Source organism: Triticum dicoccoides, chromosome 2A (genome assembly GCF_002162155.2).
Source record: "Triticum dicoccoides isolate Atlit2015 ecotype Zavitan chromosome 2A, WEW_v2.0, whole genome shotgun sequence".
Classification (NCBI taxonomy): domain Eukaryota; kingdom Viridiplantae; phylum Streptophyta; class Magnoliopsida; order Poales; family Poaceae; genus Triticum; species Triticum dicoccoides.
Window position 1 is genome coordinate 110221923 of NC_041382.1, and position 22485 is coordinate 110244407.

The window sequence follows — 22485 nt, forward strand, 5'->3', positions numbered from 1 at the left end:
GAGGAGGCGGTGCTGCCACCGAGCATGCTCCGCACGGTCCTGGTCCGTGATAAGATGAGGCGGAGGGGCGACGTCATGCGCCTGCTGGCGCGTGTGGACATCCTGGAAGTTCATCTGCTGGTGCGGCCTGTCCAGGCGTCATGCCGCCGCATCGTAGGCGCGTGCGGCCTCGTATGAGGTCTGGAACGTACCGAGGCCGGGCCGGACGTCGCCGGACCGAATCTCGGCGGAGTACCAGCCGTTGGGGCGCTGGCGGACGCCGCGGTAGCCCGACGCTCCTCGGCGGCACGGCGGCATGGTGGCGCGGCGGTGGCGGGGCGCTGGAGCGGCGAGGAGAGGAAGCGGTGGAGGCGCTGGAGCGGCGAAGAAGCTACGAGGCGCGCGTGGCAGTGTGGATAGGCGCGTGGCGAGCGCCGCAATTTATAGGCACGCCGGAAGCGGCGCGCCAAAAGTAGCGTGCGAGCTGCCGCCCTTTCCCGCGCACGCTTGTTTCCAGCCACCGCTGGAGCGCCCGAAATCGTCCCCCGCGCGCTAAAAACCTAGTTCACCACTCGCGCGGCTTTTGGCGCGGCTGCTGGAGATGCTCTAAGGGACTACTACTTGTGTTATCCTGCAATTCTCACAAACACATTAGTCCCTCAACCAAGTTCGTTGTCAATACTTCAAAACCAACTAGGGGTGACACTAGATGCACTTACAGCTCCTCCTTCCTTACCCTCTCTCCATGTAGGCCTTCGTGCCCCTATCTCCTTGTCGTCATGAATTGCTCCTCGCGGGGCGCTGATGTTAGTTGTCGTTGTTGTTTTAGCCGAGCGAAGTGGGTGTGGTGTGCGTCGCGTTGCGTGCACTGCGTATCGCGTTCGACCGGGTGCCCATGGGTCAGGTGTGGCACAGTACGTTCAGGTGTTCTTAGCCTGGTGCGACCTGATGCGATGCAAATAGACGAGGAGAAAAGCCATGGGTGCTAAACTAAATCACCTACGTGCAGTTAGCGCAAAAAACAAGAGAAAATTTTAAGGGCGCTGCTACAAATCAGTCGGTTGATCTTACAAAAAGATCAACCGCGTGACTAGTCGTGCGATGTAGTGCGCGTGGCCGTTCAATCTCGCGGCAGCCCAGCATGCTATGTCTTCCTCCTCTGGCTGGCAGTGCACGTATTCCTCCTTACTCGTCGAAGCAGTAGCCCTAATATCGGCGCCCGCCGCCGGAGTATCGATTCTCGGTCACAACGATGCCCCATTGAAGCACCTCCGCGGTCCAGCGGTGCTCCATTGAAGCACCTCCGCGCTTCAGCGATGCTCCATTGAAACACCGACGACTTGATGATGTTTTGTTGCGACACCGGTGGCCCACGGTGATGCTCCACTGAAGCACCAACAACTCAGATGATGCTTCGTCGCAACACCGATTTCCCGGTAACGCTCCATTGAAGCACCGACGTTGCAGCACCGTCGCCGGCGAGCATCGACATGGATGTTGCGTTGCAGCACCGTTGCCGGTGAGCAGCACCATGGAAGCTGCGTTGCAGTACCGTCGCCGCCGAGCAACACCATGGATTCCCCCTTGCAGTATAGTCGTCAATTCTCCCCCAATCTTAGCCATGGATGTTGCATTGCGATGCAGTGTCTCCGCAGCGCCGGCGGTGGTCGATCCCACGAAGAAGAGGAAGGCCAGGCATGGTTCTGGTTCTGGTTGCGCAGTAGTCGCCGACGGCCGCGCTGCATCTCGTACAGATAAAAGAGAAACGGGATGAGTTCGATTTGGAAGAAGAGGATAGGGGAGGCGTCGCGGGACCACGAGGCGACGTGGCGTGCAAGCGACCCGACTGATTTTCCAGAGAAATCAGTTGGTTGAATCCAAACGTTTTCCAAATTTTAGTGGGGTATTTTGTGACATGAAATTAATCAAATTGGGTGAAAGTATGAAAAAACTGCCAAATGGGATAAATACCGTGTGAAACTAGGGGTAGAAAAAAAGTGGAATTGGGTGAAAAACGAAATATGTGCCGAGGGAACGGCCGTGGCGCCGTATGCCGATTCCAAAAAAAGAGAATGAAATCACTCCATCCCGGGTTTTCACGGCTTTATTAACCTCCTCCTCCTCTGCTTCCCCGCCGAAACCAAAAAACCCTCGTTCCCCACTCTGGACTGCCCTCCTCCTCCCTCGGCGGTTTGTTCATCGCCTCTGCCGAAAAATCAAACCCAAAACCAAGAAAGGGGGCGAAAATGGCTGAGGCGAACTCGTACGAGGAGCAGCGCAGGAGGCAGGTGGAGGAGAACAAGCGGAAGCTGGAGGAGCTGCGCCTGCACCACCTCTCCGCCGCCGTCCGCGAGGCCGCCGTCAAGCCCAAGCTGGTCCGTCAGATCCGCACCACCCCTCCGCCGTTCCTCTGCTCCTGTCTGTCTTCCTTTGTTGAGTGGTCTCGTTTGGCTGGTGTCGCAGAAGAGGAAGGCCCCGAAGCCGCGGGACGCCGCCGATGACGCCCCGCCCCGGCGTTCCGGCCGTATCGCCACCCTCCCCGAGCAGCCCGACTATCGCGACAATGTACGTGCTCCGCAACTAAGGGTCCCGTAGCCGAATTAGTTCAAAATAAGATCTAATACTCCCGCCGTTTCTTTTTAACCCTAAGTCAAGTCAAACTTATGGAGTTTGACTAGTAATAAGTATATAGTAAAAGAAATCAACAGTCACAACACCAAATCAATATCATTAGATCCATCAGGAAATACATTTTCATTTTGTATTTTATTTAGTAGTATAGTAGATGTTGATGTTTTTTTAGTATTAAATTTGGTCATATACTTTGTAAATTTTGATTTGACTTAACACAAAACTAATATGTGAAGTAAAAAAGAAAGGATGGGGTATGTTGTAACTGATGAAGACCTGGAATAAACCCGCAAATCTCACTAAATTTCCACTTAAGGCACTCCACCACTCAAGAGGTGGTTCTCCCAAGGATCCCATTTTGTTTTCCTAACGAATATAAGAATTATTCTCATGTAAAGCTGGGCACCGGGAAACCACGGCAGCAGAAGGAAGTAAAGCCTGATCATGCGTACGCCATCGCCAAGGCCGAAGAGCTACAGGATGAGCTAGGCTCCGACTACCCGACCTTTGTCAAACCCATGCCACAGTCTCTTACCTCGCTGGTAAAGCAGAAACTACCACTAATCTACTGTACTGAGAGAGGATTGATTGTTAGATATTGATATGGTGGCGTATCTGGCAGCATATCCCGGCACAGTTCAGCATGGAGCATCTCCCGGACAATGGCATGAGAATGGTTTTGGTGGATGAGGAGGAGGAGGAGTTTAAGGTGAGCTATCGTCCACACAGTAGCAGTCTTGTCGCCGGGTGGAGCGAGTTTGCCATCGACAATGAGCTAGTTGAAGGTGATTGCTTGGTGTTCCAGCTGATCAAGAGGGCATTGTTCAAGGTGAGATTCTTAGCTGGTCTTCTATGGTATTGAATTTCTGTGGTTGTTTGAGATGCCGCGTCATGATTCTTAAGAAGTTCTGAAATGTGAAATCTGCTTGGGGGTTTATGGTATTTTTCTTTATTTCCCAAGCACGTATCTAGATGCGCATCATTTTCATAAGATGAAGGCACCGAAAAGGCGCAAGTCCTTTTCGAGAAAACGCAAAGCTTGTGTATCATGTATTGAAAAGATAGAAAAAAAATTACAAACCCAAAGATGAGGTCAGATACAATACAACACATTACACAGAGCAACACAGCATGCAAGGCTCAGTGGACATCCCAAGCCCCAGGTAAACACACCCTGAGCCCTGCAGCACCTGCACACACCCAAAGCTTCGCCTCCTTGATCTGACTCAGTCTAACTGACAAAAAAAAATGGCAACCTACAAAACAAAACAAGAACTCGAAAAAGAAAGAGCAAAAAACTGTAGGGATACTCTACACTGCCTAGATCAAACATGAAGGGGGCGGGCCTGTAGAGGCAGCTCTCACAGGTGTTCGTGCTGCGAAGCATCCAGAGTTTGGCCTTGATGTTGGGGACTGCTATTGGTAGTACTTTTCATGTTATGGTTGCATATAATTGCAATTTAGATGGTGAAACATGTCATTGATGGATAATCGTGATGATCCTTGGTGCAACTGACACGGGCAAATCCTTCTAGTAATGATGTGAAGTCTCTAAAATATCACATGGGAAAACTGGTCCACCCATATCTACTTACACAAATAATTGTAACTAGGAAACTATGTCTCGTTATTCACAACACAAAGTATGAGAACGGAGCTGTTTCAAATGCTTGGTTGTACATGAAATTTGCAAGGAACATATGATTTCTTCAACATCCATGTTAAAAGTCCTCCATCCCAAGCAGATATAGGAAAGGGTTCTAAGTTCTAAATATCAGGTTTTGCCTCTTGAGCCTGCCTTCCATTGACCTTCCATTACCTGGAGGATCCTTTTTTGTAAGGCATTACTGTGGTAAAAGTCTATCTATGCTGCTAACTATGCAACCTCTGTTATGTATTTTTCTTTTGCAGGTCTACATATTCAGGGCAAGTTCGTACTATGAAAATGAGCATTAATGGAGCAGCCGGCAGGTACAGGGTTCTTATCAATGGTCTCCATTGGTTGAAGTCCCGAATTCGATGTTTAACAAAAACGAGTCCCTTTATTTTTTTCTGTGTAATGTATGGGCCAAGTTCACTTAACAGGTAAACTTATAAAACTGCTTATGAGTTATTACCAAACTGAACTGTGATGAAGGAAACACAGTTCAGTTTGGTAATAACTGAGCAGTATCGTAGATTCGTGGAGATGGAAAATAACTGCACTTTCTCTCATTTCCCCTTTGGTTTCGGATTGCTGATCAGCCCAATTTCAAGCTTATTTTGTTACTTTCTGCTTCTTTTTTTGCTGAAATACGTTCTGCTAACTTTGTGAAATCGGAGCATCGCATTTCATTCAGAGAAAGTTAACCTCTTTAGGAGAATATGCTTCTTTGCGGCCAAAAGTCTGTTGACATTTATAGGAATATACTGAATCGCGGCACTGATAGATTTGTGTGTAGCAACACATTTTATTGGATTAGATGCTCCATGCAGGATTCTGCTGGGCCCTTCCTGAGACATCAGTACTTAAACTTTGCACTCATTTTTTCTGGATAAATTTGTAGTCTGGCACTCATATTCCTTGTATGTTTAGTTCACTTTTGCACACATGTAGACGTTAATTTGTTTCCCTTGTATCAACCTAAAAGGCTGATGTTGGAAAAACTAGTGCACTACTAGCTTCCCATATCATCTAAGCTGTGTTCTGTTGTTTAAAACAAAGATTTTATTGATCTCTTGACCTCTTCATGAGTGAATGCACGCAACAAATTGTTTGAGTGTGACCTTGATGTCCGCGGTCAAACCGTTTCAGCTTACTATATTTATTACATGCCCTGTTGCTTATCTGTTGATATTGGCTCTTTTAGTGATTCAGATCTACCCTCAACTGAAACCCCAACAAGTTTGCAAATGGCTAATGTTCTGAATTCTAACTCTGCAGGCTCCTGGTTGCTTCATGTCAACTTGTGTTGAACTAGCACAGTTCAGAAATCTGCACTATCTCAGCGGTTAGTTATGTATGTATGGCTACTGTCAGGCATTATTAGAATCTCTCGTGTGATTGCAAGTCGTATGGTAACTGTCGGCATCTTGTAAAGTTTGTCATGCGACGGCAAGTGTGAAACTTGACATGTGATACCCATCATGGTTGATATCCTATTGATTCGTTATGTGGACGAACAATTTACCGCGCGTGACTTCCCGCCTCATTGTTGCATCATTGTCTTCTGGTTACTGTTATACTCGCGGGTGTCCAAATGTGTAAGGTTTTATGCCGGTTTGCGGGTAAAACCACTTGATCCAAGGGTGAATATATAAGGTTTTTATGGGTTAGGAGACTTAGTTATAGAGCTGAAGGACGGAACAAGATCGCCGCAATGTGGACTATATAGGAGACCAAACAAACCTTCACATGTTATAATTTTGCTGAAGGGACCAAATGTATATGGTTTTAGGTACTCTTTGATTCAAAGGAATCTTAAAGGATTCCGGTCGTTGGGATTTTTTTTTCCTATTTGGGTTGTTTGATTCATACTATTCATTTCTACTAGTTTTCATAGGAAAAGTTCCATCCACTTCAGCCTAATGTGAAAAATCCTCTGCTTTTCTATTAATGTGCTTTATTTACAAATCGTGTGAATCAAAGAGGCGTCCTTACAAGCGTGGAGACCAAGTTCCAACAGCGAGGGGCCAACATCATTATTATTATCATTATTATTCCTGGTAAACATATGTGGCTACAAGTATTTCACACCCGTTTCCAAGGAAAAGACAGGTTCTCCCTCAGAAAAAATTATAGTGAAAAGCATCTGCGGCTGCGGTTCTTCTATGGCCCGAGGACCATATAGAACTCCATCGTCCATCGTCACACTCACTCGGTGGCCACGTCCACCAGCACCACCACGCACGCACTGCCCATGACACTGAAAATGAAGGCCGACGCGGCACCCAACAGGAGATGATCCTCTACTCATGTCTCCATTCAGAAGAAGCTTTATGCATGCGAACTACTCATTCTGTCACTCTCACATGAACTCTGCGGCTCATGCTCTCTCCATCTCCATCTCCATCCCCATCACACGCAAATGGATATAACCAGATCAAAGCACATCGACGCGTAAACAAATGCCGGGACGAAAGCGAGTCTGATCATCACTAGTAAGAAATGGTACACACGTGACGCTCGCGATTCCACGGCCGAGAGCCTCCGGCAAATCACCATACCCATGAGCCATATACTCCTCATAATATAGGCTGTGACGCACGCCGGTCACGAGTGGATTCCTACACTACATAGTTTAAACGGCAGTGCCACATCGCTGATGCATGATGGCTACCCAATCGTCCGCTGGCTTGGTCGGCGGCGCCCAAGCTGAACCAAACCAAAGTAAAGTATATGTGCTTTTAAAGGAAAGTTGGCTGGGGTAAGCTGGCCGGTCCGATCCTATCCGACGCCAACTCCGCCAGTATGATTATGAACGATCAATAATCGGAGCGGTCGCCGTCCCCTCGCGTAGGAGGGCACTTTGACGAGCAAAGAAAGAGAGAAGCTAGCTGGAGAAGGCAGGAACTGGCCGGTGGTGCCCAATAATTTGGGGCTCGGCTCCGTGGTGCTTCCATCATCGGATGGCACCCAACCACCTTCCAGAGACCGGATAAAGCCCATCCTCGTCATGTGTTGTGTTGCGGCCCTTGTGGCTGGGTGGTGATGATCCTTGTTGTATAAATAGAGGGGCCTAGCTAGGCGAAATGGCATCCACTGCTGATCTGCGTAGCGTGTGCAGCTCCTGCTCTGTCTTCCACTCTTCCGTTCATCGTCTAGGTACATGTGCATGCCATTGCCAGGTTGCTTACTGGCCGTCTGGCCGGGTTCTTGTTTCTGCAATTCTGCTCTGTCTTTCTTGCTAGCTTGTTTGGCCACCGGCATGCTGATGCTAGCTCGATAATCTGGTTCGCCCCCGTTGTTTTATCTGCATCATTTCGCGAGTTCATAACCTCTGTCGGGGCAAGCTCTGTTCTTCGTTATGGTCATGCCTGTCTGGGCCTGATTCAACTGATACAAAGAAAAATACACCGACGGTTGCTACAACAGTTGTGAAGAAAAAAGAAAACACGATTTCCCTTTGCTAACGATTTTCTTTCGCCGCGGTTGCAGGCACTGTCCAGCCTGAGAAGATGGAGTCCTACGCCAACGGGGCCAAATTTGATTGCCTGCTGTTTGGTACGTCTACCTATAACTGACGGCTCTTCATTGCACTATATTTGGATCATGGAGTTCTCTGCCAGCACTTTGTTTCTGAGCTCTTCTTTGATTGTTTCTCGACGTGTTCAGACATGGATGACACCCTCTACCCACTGAGCTTAGGAATCAACTTAGCCTGCCGCAAGAACATCCAAGGTAGGTCGTACTACTAATAAACTTGCACCAATCCTCTGTTTTCATGCTACAGAATTCGTGTGCTCATATACTTGTAGTATCTACCAAATCGCAGACTACATGCTGAACAAGCTTCAGATCGAGGAGAGCCAGGTCCCCAAGATGTGCCTGGATCTGTACAGAGAATACGGAACCACAATGGCCGGTCTGAAAGTATGCCCCAATACACTTTGATTGCCATCTTTCTCCTTCCAATTTCTATTAGCTTCGTATACACAGTCTTCAAACTAGAGATTATGCTTCTAAATTGTTTCATAATCCTATTACTGTGCCAGCTTATAGGCTACGATTTCGACTATGATGAGTTCCACGCCAGCGTGCACGGTAAGTTGCCATACGAGAAGCTGAAGCCGGACCCTGTCCTGAGGAGCCTGCTGCTTTCGATGCCACAGAGGAAAATCGTAAGCTCATCATTCCCTGCATCAAAATCCTTCTGATATTTCTTGCTGCATCAGAAAGGGGTCGGCGACAGTTAATTGCTGCATCTGTTTTCCAGCACCGAAAAATTGCTGCGGCAGTGACAGTTTCTTGTCCCACCCACTGCAGATATTCACCAACTCTGACGAGGCTCACGCGGCGACCGTCCTGGAGAAGATGGGGCTGGAGGGATGCTTCGAGGGGATCATATGCTTCGAGACCCTGAACCAGAAGAACCCAGGCGACACGAGCGCCGGCGATGGCTCCGGCAAGAGGGTCCTGTGCAAGCCGTCCCTGGAGTCCATGGAAGCCGTGGTGGAGATCGCCAAGCTCGACCCCAAGAAGACAGTAAGCAGCACGCAGCTCAACCATGGATTCCCTCGTCGGCTCTCATCACCGCAGAACTGCAAAGCTGCGGCTGCAATGGCCGCCGCTCAGTTTACCAGCAGTAGCTGACGAAACTGCCTTTGGTGTGCAGGTGTTCTTCGACGACAGCCCGCGCAACATCGCCTCGGGGAAAGCGGCAGGCTTCCATACCGTCATCGTAAGCTCTCACAGTCGCTGCATTAATCCCCACGCCATTGGAGTACCTGTCAGAAGTTGAGCGAACAAAGGGTCTGAAACGATTGTGCAGGTTGGGAGCTCGGCGCTCGTGGCCGGGGCGGACGTGGCGCTGGAGAGCATCCACAACATCAGGGAGGCGCTGCCGGAGCTCTGGGAGGCGGGCGGCGACCACGCCGTCGACATCCGGTCCGCCGCCGTCGCGGAGACCACGGTGCTCGCGTGAGCCGCCGGCGCTGCCTGCCGGATGATTAATATGCTTCGTCCGCCTTGTCTATATTAACAGGGGAAAAGGGGGAAGCGAACGGCTGAATCGAGGGAAAACCCGTATATGATGTGGTGTACTCGACCATGATCCATGGTGATGACTGATGAATGCGTAGGCGTTGCATGTACAGGTGTGCTACTTGTGAACTGATATGATCGGAACACCGTAATAATAAGCACCGTAAATCCGTAAAGATTTGCTCATTCAGATGGAAGCACTGGAAAAATTGCACGTGCCATCTGATATTTCTCTTTTTGTGAAAAAGATTCAGATATATTATACAAGTTCATTTTGTTGCACGAAGTACCTCAAACATAACCGAAGTTATATTGTAGAGGTTTGTTGTTGAGCAGCGGAGGTGCTGCGAGCCGCAGCTTTGTTGTGGCGGCAACGAACAAACTGCAATGACTATTTTCTGGGTCCGAAAGGGTATCAAAGCGAATCAAATGGGCTGCTCATTGACTTTGCGCGTTACTTTTCAAAAAAAATGCAAATATGTTTTTAATAAAATATATTTCTATTTCTAAACATGAAAATGTTCATGTATCTACGGGAAATGCCATCACCTGCTTTGTAGATAAAGTATCAACCAGCACAAAGGAACCATACAAACACACACCAATACCACTCCAAAACTACTGTGCGGACGACAGTTTGCCCGCACGAACTAAGGACGACGGATGATTGACGGTGCATCCAGTTTTTGCTCTGCGTACGTACGGTCGGATGTGCTGCATCGTCCAAAGATCGTCCAATCTTGTCGTGTGTATAGCAGCGCTCATACCACTCGCATACCAACTATACAATAGAAGCTCACACCGGCGAACATGAAACTAAAAACATGAACAAAGCAAAGTTAAATGAAGCACTAAATCAAAGGAGCTCGCTTTATCCTAGCAATGAGCACATGCTTCCCGAAGCCTTCTGTGATCGGGGAAGGTCATTTAAAAACACTAGATCGGCCCATTTTTGTTGAAGAAAAAAAGTGTGCCACGGCATCACTGATCAATCAAGCCACCGCTCGCTTGGCACACTCCAATAGCTGAGCCCCAAAATGTAGGAAGATGCCATTAGCTTGAAGAAGGGGTCCAAATGACGGCACTTGCAAGGAATACGTCGTCGTCATCTCCGCCTCACCATGGTCAAGCACGACATTTACCGGCACCCCACTAGCCAAACCTCGAGCCCCTCAATGGCAACCAACAATCACACCAATTCACCTTGGCTAAAGGAGACCACCGGCAGCCTGCTCGCACGAACTGATCCTGGCAACCCCCTGGTCCTACAGGGGAAAAAGAGGAGGCGAACGGCTGAATCCAGGAAAAAAACGTATGTGCAATGGTTTACTCGCCCATTATCCATGGCGATGACCGATGAATGCGTAGGTGTTGAACGTACAGGTGTACTACTTGTGTACTGATGTGATCGAAACACCGTAATAATAACCACCATAAATCCGTTGATGGAAGCAATGGAAAAATTGCACGTGCCATGTGATATTTTGTGTATCCTTTCTTTTCTTTTGAAAAAAGATCAAGTCTATTATAAAAATTCATTAAAATAGTACAAAATACCTCAAACATAATAGAAATTACACATGTCCTTGTTATAGAGAAAAGGAACACTGGACAGGGACCTCGAATTGGTAAAGGTTCGTTGTTGCACAGAGGAGGTGCTACGAGCCGCAGCTTCGTAGTGGCTGCAACGAACAGATGGCGATGACTAATTTCTGCATCCGGAAGGGTATTAAAGCGGAATCAAGATGGCTGGTCATTGACGTTGCCTGTTAATTTATACTCCCTCCGTCCCATAATGTAAGTTTTTTTTTGACACTAGTATTTTCTGTAAATATGTCTCTAGACAAAATATATTTCTACTTATAAACATGATCTGAGTATAAACATTCGTATAAGATGAAATGTTAATCTCACGTTTTTAAAAATATTTTACATGTGAAAAATAGAAATCAGTTCATATGTTTGAGAAAAAAATGTTCCTTCGTGTCTTTAAATAAATGTTCATGCATTTGACCAAACGAGTAAACGAGAAAAGAAACAACAACAGGAAAAGTAACCACGATCCCTGTTGGGCCACTCCATAAAAGTAACCACTATGCCCCCTGCTGTTGTTGTTGGGCTCGAATGGCCCGTGAAAGCCTAATAGATAGATAGATCTCGGGAGTTTCTCTCTCTCAAAAAAAAAAGATAGATAGATCTCGGGAGGGAATATTCCCTTATCTTGCGCTCTTTGTAGTACCCCTCACGCATCCCCCTCCTCCAGCCCTGATAAAACGGGATCGCATTTTCTCTCGGAAAAATAAACTCCACACAGATCGGAAACCTCACCGCACGCCACAGCCTTCCCCGCCCGCCCCATCCGCCACCGTCGCCATGGGCAGAGGCCGAGGAGGCCGCAACCGCAAGCCCCGCAACTCCGCCACCTTCCGCCTCTGCCCGCGCCCCGGCGCCGCCGACCCCTCCGACCGCGTCCTCGTCCGCGTCGACGGCAACCAGTACCACGTCCCCGGCCTCGACGACGACGACGACGCCTGCTACTTCGAGGGCGCCTTAGGGGACGACGGCGCCGAGCCCTCGTCCTCCCCATCTGGGGCCGCCCTCCCCGACCACGTCCGCCGCGCGATCCTCGAGCTCGGCCTCCCCGACGACGGCTACAACTACCTCGCCCACATCCGCGAGATCCGCCCCTCATACTCCTCCACCGGGGGCGGGGGCTCGTCCGCCGTGTTCCTCCCCACCCGCCGCGCCGCGCGCTGCGGCCTCCCGCTGAGCGTCAAGGTCCTCCGATCTGTTTTTTTCCACTAGAGCATGCCGCGTAATTTCATCCTTAGCCTTCCAGGTGTCTAATCCTGGTATTGTTCTGTGCAGGCATACGACGCGCGTGGTGTTGATGTTGGTCTGGACAATGTCGCCGCAGCGGGAGCGCTGATTCCAGTGGAGGAGGCTATCGACCCGGATATCACCGACCTGCTTGAGGAGAGCGAGGTGCCACCGGAGACCTCGGAGGATGAGAATGAGGATGAGGAGAGCGAGGTGCCACCAGGGATCGTGGAAGATGACAATGAGGAGAGTGAGGGGCCATCGGAGACCTCGGAGAATGAGGATTCAGAGCTGGAGGACGATTTTGTTATCATTGCAAATCAGCCTGAGCAGGAAGACCAGATGGATCTTGAGGATGATTTTGTTATCCTTGCAAACCAGCCTGACGGCGAAGAGCAGATGGACATGATGGGCGGTAGGTTGGCGCGAGGCAGTTTCGCAGCTGCCTTATGGGCATGTTAAACTGGTGAGCTTGCTGCACCTAGCATTGTGTTTCTGGAAGGTGATCAATAATGTTGTAGTTCCTGCTATTAGCTGCAATTATACTAACTGACATCAGATATTACCATTTGTGCTTCCTGCCCTGAACATCAATATTGATGAACTGGGTGAGGTGAGGAACAGCTGTTAACACTACTAGGAGTTATGTTAGGAGCCTTTCATGAGGAAGTTCACTAAAGAGTTTTGGCAAAGACTAATCAGACTATCTCATCAAGTTTATGGCTCAAATGGCCATGGTAAATAAGGGTTGGAGCGTGAAGATGTTCGGATAGAGTAGTCGCTGGTTGATTTGTAGGTTGAGGAGTAAATGGATGAAAGCATGTAGCGAGTGGGCTGATTGTAAGCAACAAATTACGGGCAGCTTATGCCAGACGTTTAACCCAACTAGTAATTGTGTACGCGAAATGCACGTTAACATGAGGCAAAGATGTTAATTGTATTGCACATTAATATTAGGCAAAATATACTTAAATTGCATGTTAATAGGTGCTAGGCTATAATTACTTTATTAATGCTGATGTTTATACTATTAAGCATGATATTAATTAGTTGTGCTAAACACCATAGCGACGTAGACTGTTGGATAATTGCGGTTGAATGGGTGAGATTTTGTTGGATCTCCACAACTAGCTCTTTTTATATTGGTATATAGATATTTGCACATGAGCTTCCTTTTTTTTTTATAATGTTCTGCTGCGGCTTAAACAAACATCCTTCCAAGTTTCCAATCAACATCATGAACAATTCATGCACTTCACTATTACCCTTTTGGGCTTCAAAGTCTTATTTTTGTTTTGTAAACTATTGATGACCTGTCGACACAAATTTTTGCATCTTTGATACTGTTTCCCCACTGCCCTTTCAAGTAGCATACACTGTCTTATTTTCTCCCTGTTTGTTAACCAAAACGTCATGTTTCAAGCTGACTTATTTTCCACTCTCCAAATGACAGCTTGCTTTGGGAAAGAATGATGCGGTGAAGATGGCCGTGATAACCAAGGCTCAGAAAGCTTTTAGGGGTCCGTCCTTGTCGGCGCACCTTGTGTGCTGATTATTTATCTTATATATATTGTGTTGATAGTGAACTGTTTGTCATAGCAATTCGATTGTCAGTAGGAATAATATTGAACATTTGTGCCAAATGTCGCACGCACTAAGTTAGGTTTCCTTAGTAGATAAAAGTTATGGGTGATGTACGATATTCATCTTCTACTGTACCGCTCTCCCAAGATTATGTTTCAAAACTCGTAATTCAGGATGTACAAAGTTATCGTTGTCTCATTGTGCTATGCTTGAAGTTTTTTCAGTTTGTGTTGGTGCATGAATGCTCTTACTGTTGAATATTGAAGATACTTGCCACCTTGAAGAGCGAAAAGAATCCAAGGCCCTGTGACGAGAACAACGGTGTAGTTTCAGATGAGTGGTTCTTTTGAAAATCTCAATTGGCACTTTGGATTGATCAAATACTGACACTGATGTGAACAGCGAATTCTTTGACAACGAACGCCCCCTCCCTCCCTCTCGCTCTCCCTCATTTTGTCGTCGCAAAGTTAAACATTGCCCCTCCCCCGAGCTGGTGACCCAGGAGGAACCCTAGCCGCTAGCACTATCAGCCCTTCCCATCGGCCCTTTGGGGTGGGGCTCAATGCCCTTAGAGCATTACTAATAGAATCCTCAAACCCTCACTAGCGTTTTAAGGGTTCAAAAATGATCTTTTTGTGCACTTTTACGGGTTGAAAAACAGGGGCAAAGATTAGAACCCTCAAACCCAACTCTTATAACGGAATATTTCCCATGAACGACGTTGTTGTTGCGCGCGGGAGGTCGACGGGGCGGCCGCCAGCGACGGGGGCGACTAGCAGCGGCGGTCGCGGGCATGGGCTTGGGCGCGGGAGTTGGGAGGATTTTTCCCTCCCGCGCGAGGATAACCGCCAAATGAGGGTTGGGATAGGTTTTGCTCCCCAACCCTTACTTTTGAGAATTGGGAGAGGGTTTGAGGGTTGGACCTTTAAAAAAAATTGAGGGTTTGAGAGTTAAGGGGTTCTAGTCTACGGCTTTTTTTCGACGAAAACTGTAAAAAAGCAGTTATTTTTAGGGGTTTGAGGGTTTGAGGGCTTTACTAGACTTGCTCTTAGTTTGCACGGCAGGGTGACTTCCTGCTCCCCGCGGGTGGACTCTTTGCCGTGTAGGGGCGGGGTGGCAGCCCCACTTCCTGCTCTCATGGTGCTCAGTGATTTACTTGGTGGTGTGCCAGTGGTGAGTTGCCAGCTGGCTCACTGGTTCTTCCGGCCGACGATGAGGATGGTGGTGGCTTCTGTTTGTTCATGGCCGATGCCTTCGTGGGAGGTGTAGTGTTGGGCAGTGCTCCGAGTAAAAGCTTATCAGGCTCCCGTCGCACGACGGCGTCGGCGTCTGTGGACGTCGTTTCATGGTTGGGGGAGGCTACACGATAGGGCAACTTTTGGCGACTCCATGTCAGCGCTCCTAGTGGGTAGATGCTCCGGCGTCAGCCCGTCCCGGGTTGCGGCGGACTTCATGGGCTTCGGCAGAACGTCCTCTCGGCGTGCAGGGGCGAAGTGGCACCCCCCCCCCCCCTTGCTCTTATGGTGTTCGGTGATTTACTTGATTGTGTGGCAGTGGTGGATTGCCAGATCTGATCTGGCACGCTGGTTCTTTCGGGCAGCGACGAGGATGGTGTTGGCTTCTGCTTGGTCATGGCACAATGGCTTCATGGGATGTGTGCGGGGCAAGTGGAGGTGCGGTGCGTGGGGATGTGGTGCTGGACGTTGCTCCGAGCGAAAGCTTGTCGGGCTCCTGCAGGCTGACCGCGTTGGTGTCAATGGACGTCAGTTCGCCTCCTTAGAGGCGCCGCCGTGGAGTCCACCCATGCACACCCTCGGATTCATCTCTTCGGGTGAAAGCCTAAGGTCTGGTTCGGTCGAGCTACGGCGACAGCATCGTCGTTTCGCTCTTTGGGGTGTCGCTTTGAAGAGCATTGGATCCCATATGCACACTCCATGTGTTGGACGCTCATGGCATTGTGGGCGACCGGTGTCCGTCCGGTGATGTGATGTTTTGCGTGGCTTCTTGTGTGGCGACGATGGCGGCTTCGGGCGGAGTTGGGTTGCACGTGCATTTTGGTAGTCGGTCTCATCCGGCGTGTCCGAGGGGTCGACGTGCCTCACTTTGTGTTCATGGAGTCCGAGCTGCTAAGGCGGGGCCATTGCGGCAACAAGGACGCGAAACAGGTGTGCGGTTCCAGCGTTGGCCTAGCGCTTTTCCCCTGCAATGCTCGTCGACAAAGTCAGAGTTGCCTAGTTACGGGCACGTGGGGTTGGCATCAACAGACGCAGGCCTCAGCGCCAGTTTGCGGTGAGGGCTACATCGGTGGTCGTTGATGGCAGAGTCGGAGTTGCCCTCGCGGAGGTGTGATGACGATGACACCGGATTGCTACCTTGAAGACACTTTTCTCCTCGATGGCGTGTGTGTCCTTTTGTGGGTTGTCGCCCTGAATGCTTTTTTTGTGGGCGTGATATGACGGTTTTGGCAGGTTCTTCGTTAATTAAGTTGACGACTCTTTTCTTCTTAAGAAATCCTGCCATTTCGGAAAAAAGAACATCGTCGGTATCTCGTTCCAACCACGAACTCTATTGGGCCTGTTTGGATCCATGGTTTAGAGTTAGTTTGGACTCAACTAACCCAAAAAAAATCCAAATTGGAGGGTTAGTTTAGGTTAGATGTATCTAACCCATCCAAAAATAACTAACTCACCCAAAATGTGCTTATTTGGGTTAGTTCTTCTCGGGACCACTAAAAAAATACTTTTTATCTCACTCTCCCCGCAGATCCCTTCCCACTTGCTTGAAGCTTCTCGTCCTCTCCCTCCCCCCCTCTCGCACCGCCCGTGAAGGCGCCTTACCGTATTCGCGCTCCATCTAACCCTGCCATCCAAACGCCTTTTTGATTAGAGTTAGTTCAGGGTTAGAATCTAACTTTAATCTCTAACTGAGTTAAAGTATCCAAACAGGGCCATTGTTCCTATGTTCTGAGTGCATGAGATGGATGCAATGGCACATGTACTTGCTGATGATTAGTACTTAGTGGTAGTACTTTTCTACAGTGTTGAGGTAAAGGTGCTGTCACTTTTTACCTAGCGGCAATCATTCGGTTAAGGTTCATGTTCTGCATTTGGATGACATCCAATAATGTCCTCATCATCTGGTGAAGATGACTAGATGAGATGGCACTGTTCCGGGGACACATCTATTGCCATGATTTTCTCCGCTTTATAATGTGTCGGTACTGCTGCTTTGTCATCCATCGCATGAGCTTTGGATGGTACAAAATCACACAAGTCACCGGCTCCATCTTCAGAAATTGTGGGGCTCTGGCTTTCAGATCTAGTTAGGCTACACTTGGTTAGAGAGCCCTCGTACCCACACAGATTTAGGAGTTCTTCAACAGTGGTGCGCAGGTAATGGCAAAGTACTGAATGTACAAAAAACAAAAGAAGATTATTTTCTGCCATTTCAGTGCTACGTGCATGTCCGATCGGTAAAACCGGCGTGGATCTAACGAGCTCGAGTTCGCGGAGAGTTTTTACAACCATGGACCGAAGTTTACCATATGAGGGCAAGCAGACGTGAGCTGAGAACAGTAAAAGCGTGGTGTTCTAGGGGGGGCAGAAGGATGTGGAATGAATTGACACAGCAGCCAGTGGGTGGCATAGTTTTCCTCTTTACACAATCACGTATATCATCATTACCCCAGAAGGACCAATGGAACTATACACTGAGATTTCCTCCAATGGAAAAGCACACCTTTCATACAACCAACCAACCCTCGGCCTACTTTTACCTTTTGATGAAGAAGGCGAGCACAACTTTTCACTAACCGGATCCGCATCATTACATCCTACGGCACGCAACAGGGACCCTCTCTCGTGGTCATCAAGTCCAGGAACCCTAAATATTCATCAACAAGTTTAGCAATGTCAGGCATAACGACGACCAATGGCAGACACAACGATGCATTTCTTCATACCCCAGGAGAAAAATGGAGGAAGAGGATGGGAGGGGGGTCTTACATGCTCTACGACGAACAGCACCACCTCCCGCTGCTGTTCGTGTCGCTGGGGGCGTCGCTCTGCAGCACCACGGCTTTCCCGTTGCTTAGCGACTGCAGCTCGCTTTTCTTCTGCTCTTGAGATTGGAACACCTTCCTGCTTAGTATGCTGTAGATCTCCTTGACCACGGTTTGGAAAGCTGCTGTGACGTTCGACGAGTCCATCGCTGAGGTTTCCATGAAGAAGAGGCCCTGCGCCTCAGCCAGGGCTTTGCCTTCCGCGGTGCTCACCTCCCGCGCATGCTTGAGGTCGGTCTTGTTGCCAATCAGAATTGTGACGACATTCATGTCCGAATGAGCTGTTTGGAGGTTAAAAGGAATCAAACAAAGATGATAAAGCTAACAACAAATCAAACCAGACTGTAACCAATCTATGTTGCTAGGGGCATGCAATAGCAAGACAACCAACTAGCTCAAGACATGAGCTACCTATATGTCTACGTTTTGACCTGCTCTAACTGTGTTTAGTTTTGCTTTGGTTCTCTTCTCTTTTGTTTTGGTTTTGGTTTGGCACTTGGCCATTTGTGCTTTGCACCTTGTTGGTGCCTGCTTCTTAATGCATAGCAGTTACTACGTACATAGGGCTTTGCACCTTGTAACATACATTATGATACTAGTTTGAGAAAGGAAAACAAGGTAAGTGTTGGCTCTCACCGTGCAGTTCATTAAGCCATCGGCCGACACTGTCAAATGTCTGGCGCCTGGTAATATCATAAACCAGAAGAGCTCCAACGGCTCCTCTGTAGTAGGCAGATGTGACTGCTCTGAAACGTTCTTGTCCTGCTGTGTCCCATATCTGAGCTTTAATTTCCTTTCCATCTATCACCAATTTCTGGGTCTGGAATTCCACTCCTATTGTGGATTTCGAATTTGGAAAGAACTCATTCCTAGCAAATCTGGCTAGCAAATTTGATTTGCCAACAGAAGAGTCACCAAGCAGAACAATTTTGAATAGATAATCCTGGCTTTGCTGCTCATCTCCACCATAAGCCATTCTGCGATAACTCTATAGAAGCAGCGACCTTTCTAGTGCTTCCCAAGATCACAGTAACCCTGTCAAGTTTAAACAATTATATACTGAATTAATATCATAATAAGATGGGTACATAATCAACACAAACGAGTTAAGTCACAGTAAAGGATGGAAAAATATCAATAGTGTTATGTAAGGACTAAAATTCATTGATAAAGCAAATAGTGCTGCAGCTGAGTATACATGATAAGAAACTGGTTTGCTTAAGTCACAATAAAGGACGAAAAAATACTACTCCCGATCCATATTACTTGTCGCTCACTTAGTACAACTTTAAGTCATTGATACAAGAAATAGTTCTACACCTGATTATACATGATAAGAAACTGCTGTCCTGTTCTGCTTCCCTATGCAGAATGACTTGAATCAGTTAAAAACTAAATGATCAGTCGATCACTGTGCAAACCTAAGCTTCATTGCTAAGTCACTGCTTCTATAGAGTTCATATCTTGCACATTATTTCCCTATGCAGAATGACCCTTTTCTTCCTTTCTCCCTAGTTCACATTCCCTCCCCCCTTCACACGCAAAGCCACACATACTGACCATTATCTCTCTTATTTCCAAGATATGAACACAAAGGATGCCATAGGCATATTCCTCCACTGTTTCATTAGTTAAATGACCACCACATCCTTCACTAACATATGCTTTACGGAACATATGGAGTACATGCTAAGATGAAACTTAGATTAGCTACAAACAAAACTGGTCCTGGAGAGACAAAACTTGTACCCAACGCAACAGCCAATGAGTTAGTACAGAGTTCCCAAGGCGTGACTTGGTTTGCTTTGAGAAAAAACCTCCCATTAACAAAGGCATTTTAGTTCTACTGTGCCAGGATTTCATTTCTATTTCATCTATAGTCTGTTGATGCCATCGTACTTTGGAACATTTTTTCCTGCCAATAGTTGCCTTGATAATACCAGGTGTAACAGAAAGCGTTGTGATAAGTCAATTTCCGGTACTGGTAGCGTCAAAGCTGGGCATTGCACTGTTTCTGTTTTTTGAAGGGTCCGAGGACCAGAAAGCACGCTACTATTATTAGGCAAAACCAACGGGCCTGAGGATTGACAAAACAAACAAACAGGGGCGCTGTGAGATCAGCTCATCAGGCATCAGCCGAAATGGCGAGCAGCTGGAAGGTCTGGCAAACAAATTTCCACAGAGACGATCCGTGACGACGTCGTGCTACAACCACCAGGGCTTCCGCCATATGACAAATTACGCGCATGAGACGGAACGGATCAGCAATGGTGTCCTGCCCCCGCCGTGCTCTCCAATTTGTGGGCAGAGAGAGGTCGCCTCGGAGCAGGGGCGGGCGGGCGGGCGGATCTAGACGGCGTGGCGGGCGCGCACCGGCGCACCCGGCCTAGCGGGAGGGGCCGGCTGATTTCGCGACGAAGAGAAGGGACGCTGCTGTACGGATGCAACCTAGCTGCTCGTACCTCGAGGGGAGGGCGGGGACCCAATGGCGGGCGACGGGGCGGAGCAGGACGTCCCGGCGGGGCGGGGAAGGGACGGCGACGGCGGCGGCGTCCCCGGGGCGGCGGCGGCGACGCCGAGGCACGGCACGGCGGCAGGTGTGGGCAGTAGATCCGCGAGAGTTTGGAAGGGGGGAAGGTGAGGAGGACTCGGGAGCGAGGGGGAGGTGGATGGGGAGGGGAGAGGGAGGAAAAAGAAGCGCCCCCGGGCTGATTTGCAGCTGGCCGTAAATTAATTCGCCGACAGTGCGGTTTCGTGGCCGTCTGATTCGGCGCGTCACGGGGCGCGCGCGTGGACGGCGGTGGACTCACCGGAGAGGGAGAAAATTTTATAGAGGGTGCCGTGGAGATCGTTTTGACCGTGGATGGCTGGAGAACGGTGCTTTCGACTCAAAATGACCTTTCTTTTTCATTTCATTTTCCCTCCATTCCTTTATATAAGGTGTGTTTGTTTTTTCAAAAGTCAAACAAGTGCGTGTTTGACAGAGTTTTTAGAAAGAAAAAATATCGATACTCGCAATATGCAATTTATATCATTTGATCCATCATGAAAAGTAGTTTCATATTTTATCTACTATTAGGTATTGCAAATGTTTTTATTTTATTCTATAATCTTGATCAAATTTTCAGATGGTTGACTTGCACGAAAATCAATACACCTTGTATTCTGGAACGGATGGATATTTTATTGACGGTGGGAGATTTTATTAACTTGGCCTCTACACCCAAGTAATTTAATTTTTTTTTACAAAAGCACCCATGTAACATTTTTTATTGTTATTTATGTGTAAAAATATTATGCTTCAAGCACACACAAAAAATCAAATCACCCTTGTTTTTCTGGTTGACATGGCGATGACCAAGCTTAAAATGGTTGACTAACTTAGATCATGAAAGCTTAAAATGAAAAGTGTTGCTTTGTTTATAACACGGAGCGGAAAACCATTTCCAGGTAATGGACATTACATAGAATAAAACATGCAAGCCTATATGTTGGATCAGATATTACAATATTTTTGTTGTGCACTTTTTGCGACCATTCAGAGCTATAACGAACAGAACAAGAGATTTTTCATGGTCAACTAAACCGGCAATCTTCGCTGGAGATCTAGTTACTAACTCCAGTGTGTCAAAGTAATGGAATCGCTCTCCTTGCATGTCGACATAAAAAGGTCCGCCAACAACCCTATATCTACTCTCTTTTTTTGGCTAAACACAACAACCTTATGTCTACTTGGTGTAGAACTTTTACTACTTGTTAGACTGTCACTAAGGACATCGTTGCTATGTTTCTCTAGACCATCTCAACCCAACCTTGCACTACGGAAGCTTTTACCGTGCAGGGGGCTCATTGTAGTTTGACATATTTATGCCATTTCACATTTGTCGTCATTCTTCTATGGTGTGTCTGTTTCGAGTTCCTGAAATAAGATTTTAAATAAAAATCTAAGGTAACAATTAACATGATGTATGTCGTGATTTGGTTTATCCGCGTCGTTATAAAATATAAACACCACATGTGTGTGATCCACCCGCACCGTTGTAAAATAAACACTGCACAACACAACCTTCTCTAATAACTTTCATTCCATAGACATGACTGATATTTTGGGCAGCGGGACAACATCAATTGAAAGTATCGGTAGCTCACCTGGAAGAGGATTTGTGGCACGCACGTGCGGGGGCACCGAGTCCCTCGCGCGTGCTCTTTCTTTGGCCTTTCGATTTTCAAACTTTCATAACTTCTAAATAAATGGTTCAAATTAAGTTATGTTTTCATATTCATGTTTCTCGTGACAAGGGCTTTCAAATAAAACTCATTTTGAATACATTTCTTAAAACTTAGTACAAAATTGTAAGCTTTAACGATTAAAACCTAAAATTTACTGTAGCCTCGTGCGAGATTCAACTACTTCATGAATCACGAGGCCATCGAGCAGCCGAGCAAAGGCTTGGTAGATGCATGCCCCTGCGAATTTCCGTGGCTCACTTCGATGTTCCATCTGGTTGGGAAGCAAGTGGAGCATTCCCATTTTCATCCTTCATCGTTGAGATAAGAGCTCGTCCTGTTGGTTTGTTGCGGCCCGGCAAACGGGCAGCAGCGCGGTACGACGGCCGTGCAAAAGCGTTTGCACCAACAAATGATGGACCATAAAACACCCTCACCCCGTCACCCGTTGTCTGTCCCAAGCTGAACAGCGACGTCGTGCTAGCGCCTATTAGCAGTGGGT

At 47.8% G+C, this 22485-nt stretch overlaps 4 protein-coding genes across 4 annotated transcripts; 3 read left to right on the plus strand and 1 right to left on the minus strand.

Annotated features, from left to right (window-relative positions):
• The first annotated feature begins 2094 nt into the window (after nt 1-2094).
• On the plus strand, nt 2095-5779 carry LOC119353675 (B3 domain-containing protein Os06g0194400-like). The gene is made up of 6 exons (XM_037620324.1): nt 2095-2354; nt 2443-2544; nt 3009-3152; nt 3233-3439; nt 4522-4581; nt 5534-5779. Exons 1-5 carry the CDS (start codon nt 2226-2228, stop codon nt 4564-4566), a joined length of 627 nt encoding a protein of 208 aa, XP_037476221.1. The 5' UTR covers nt 2095-2225; the 3' UTR covers nt 4567-4581; nt 5534-5779.
• Nucleotides 5780-7271: 1492 nt separating this feature from the next.
• Nucleotides 7272-9574, plus strand: LOC119353674. The gene is made up of 8 exons (XM_037620323.1): nt 7272-7414; nt 7748-7813; nt 7925-7990; nt 8085-8182; nt 8305-8430; nt 8576-8794; nt 8925-8990; nt 9081-9574. Exons 1-8 carry the CDS (start codon nt 7342-7344, stop codon nt 9231-9233), a joined length of 867 nt encoding a protein of 288 aa, XP_037476220.1. The 5' UTR covers nt 7272-7341; the 3' UTR covers nt 9234-9574.
• Nucleotides 9575-11559: 1985 nt separating this feature from the next.
• On the plus strand, nt 11560-13901 carry LOC119353676. Its single transcript, XM_037620325.1, has 4 exons — nt 11560-12070; nt 12161-12528; nt 12560-12578; nt 13566-13901. The coding sequence occupies exons 1-4, from the start codon at nt 11666-11668 to the stop codon at nt 13662-13664; spliced, it is 891 nt and encodes a 296-aa protein (XP_037476222.1). The 5' UTR covers nt 11560-11665; the 3' UTR covers nt 13665-13901.
• Nucleotides 13902-17302: 3401 nt separating this feature from the next.
• On the minus strand, nt 17303-20455 carry LOC119353677 (ras-related protein RABA5a-like). The gene is made up of 4 exons (XM_037620326.1): nt 20219-20455; nt 18393-18791; nt 17701-18037; nt 17303-17578 (listed from the first exon to the last, which is right to left on the minus strand). Exons 2-3 carry the CDS (start codon nt 18730-18732, stop codon nt 17706-17708), a joined length of 672 nt encoding a protein of 223 aa, XP_037476223.1. The 5' UTR covers nt 18733-18791; nt 20219-20455; the 3' UTR covers nt 17303-17578; nt 17701-17705.
• Between the last annotated feature and the right edge of the window lie 2030 nt (nt 20456-22485).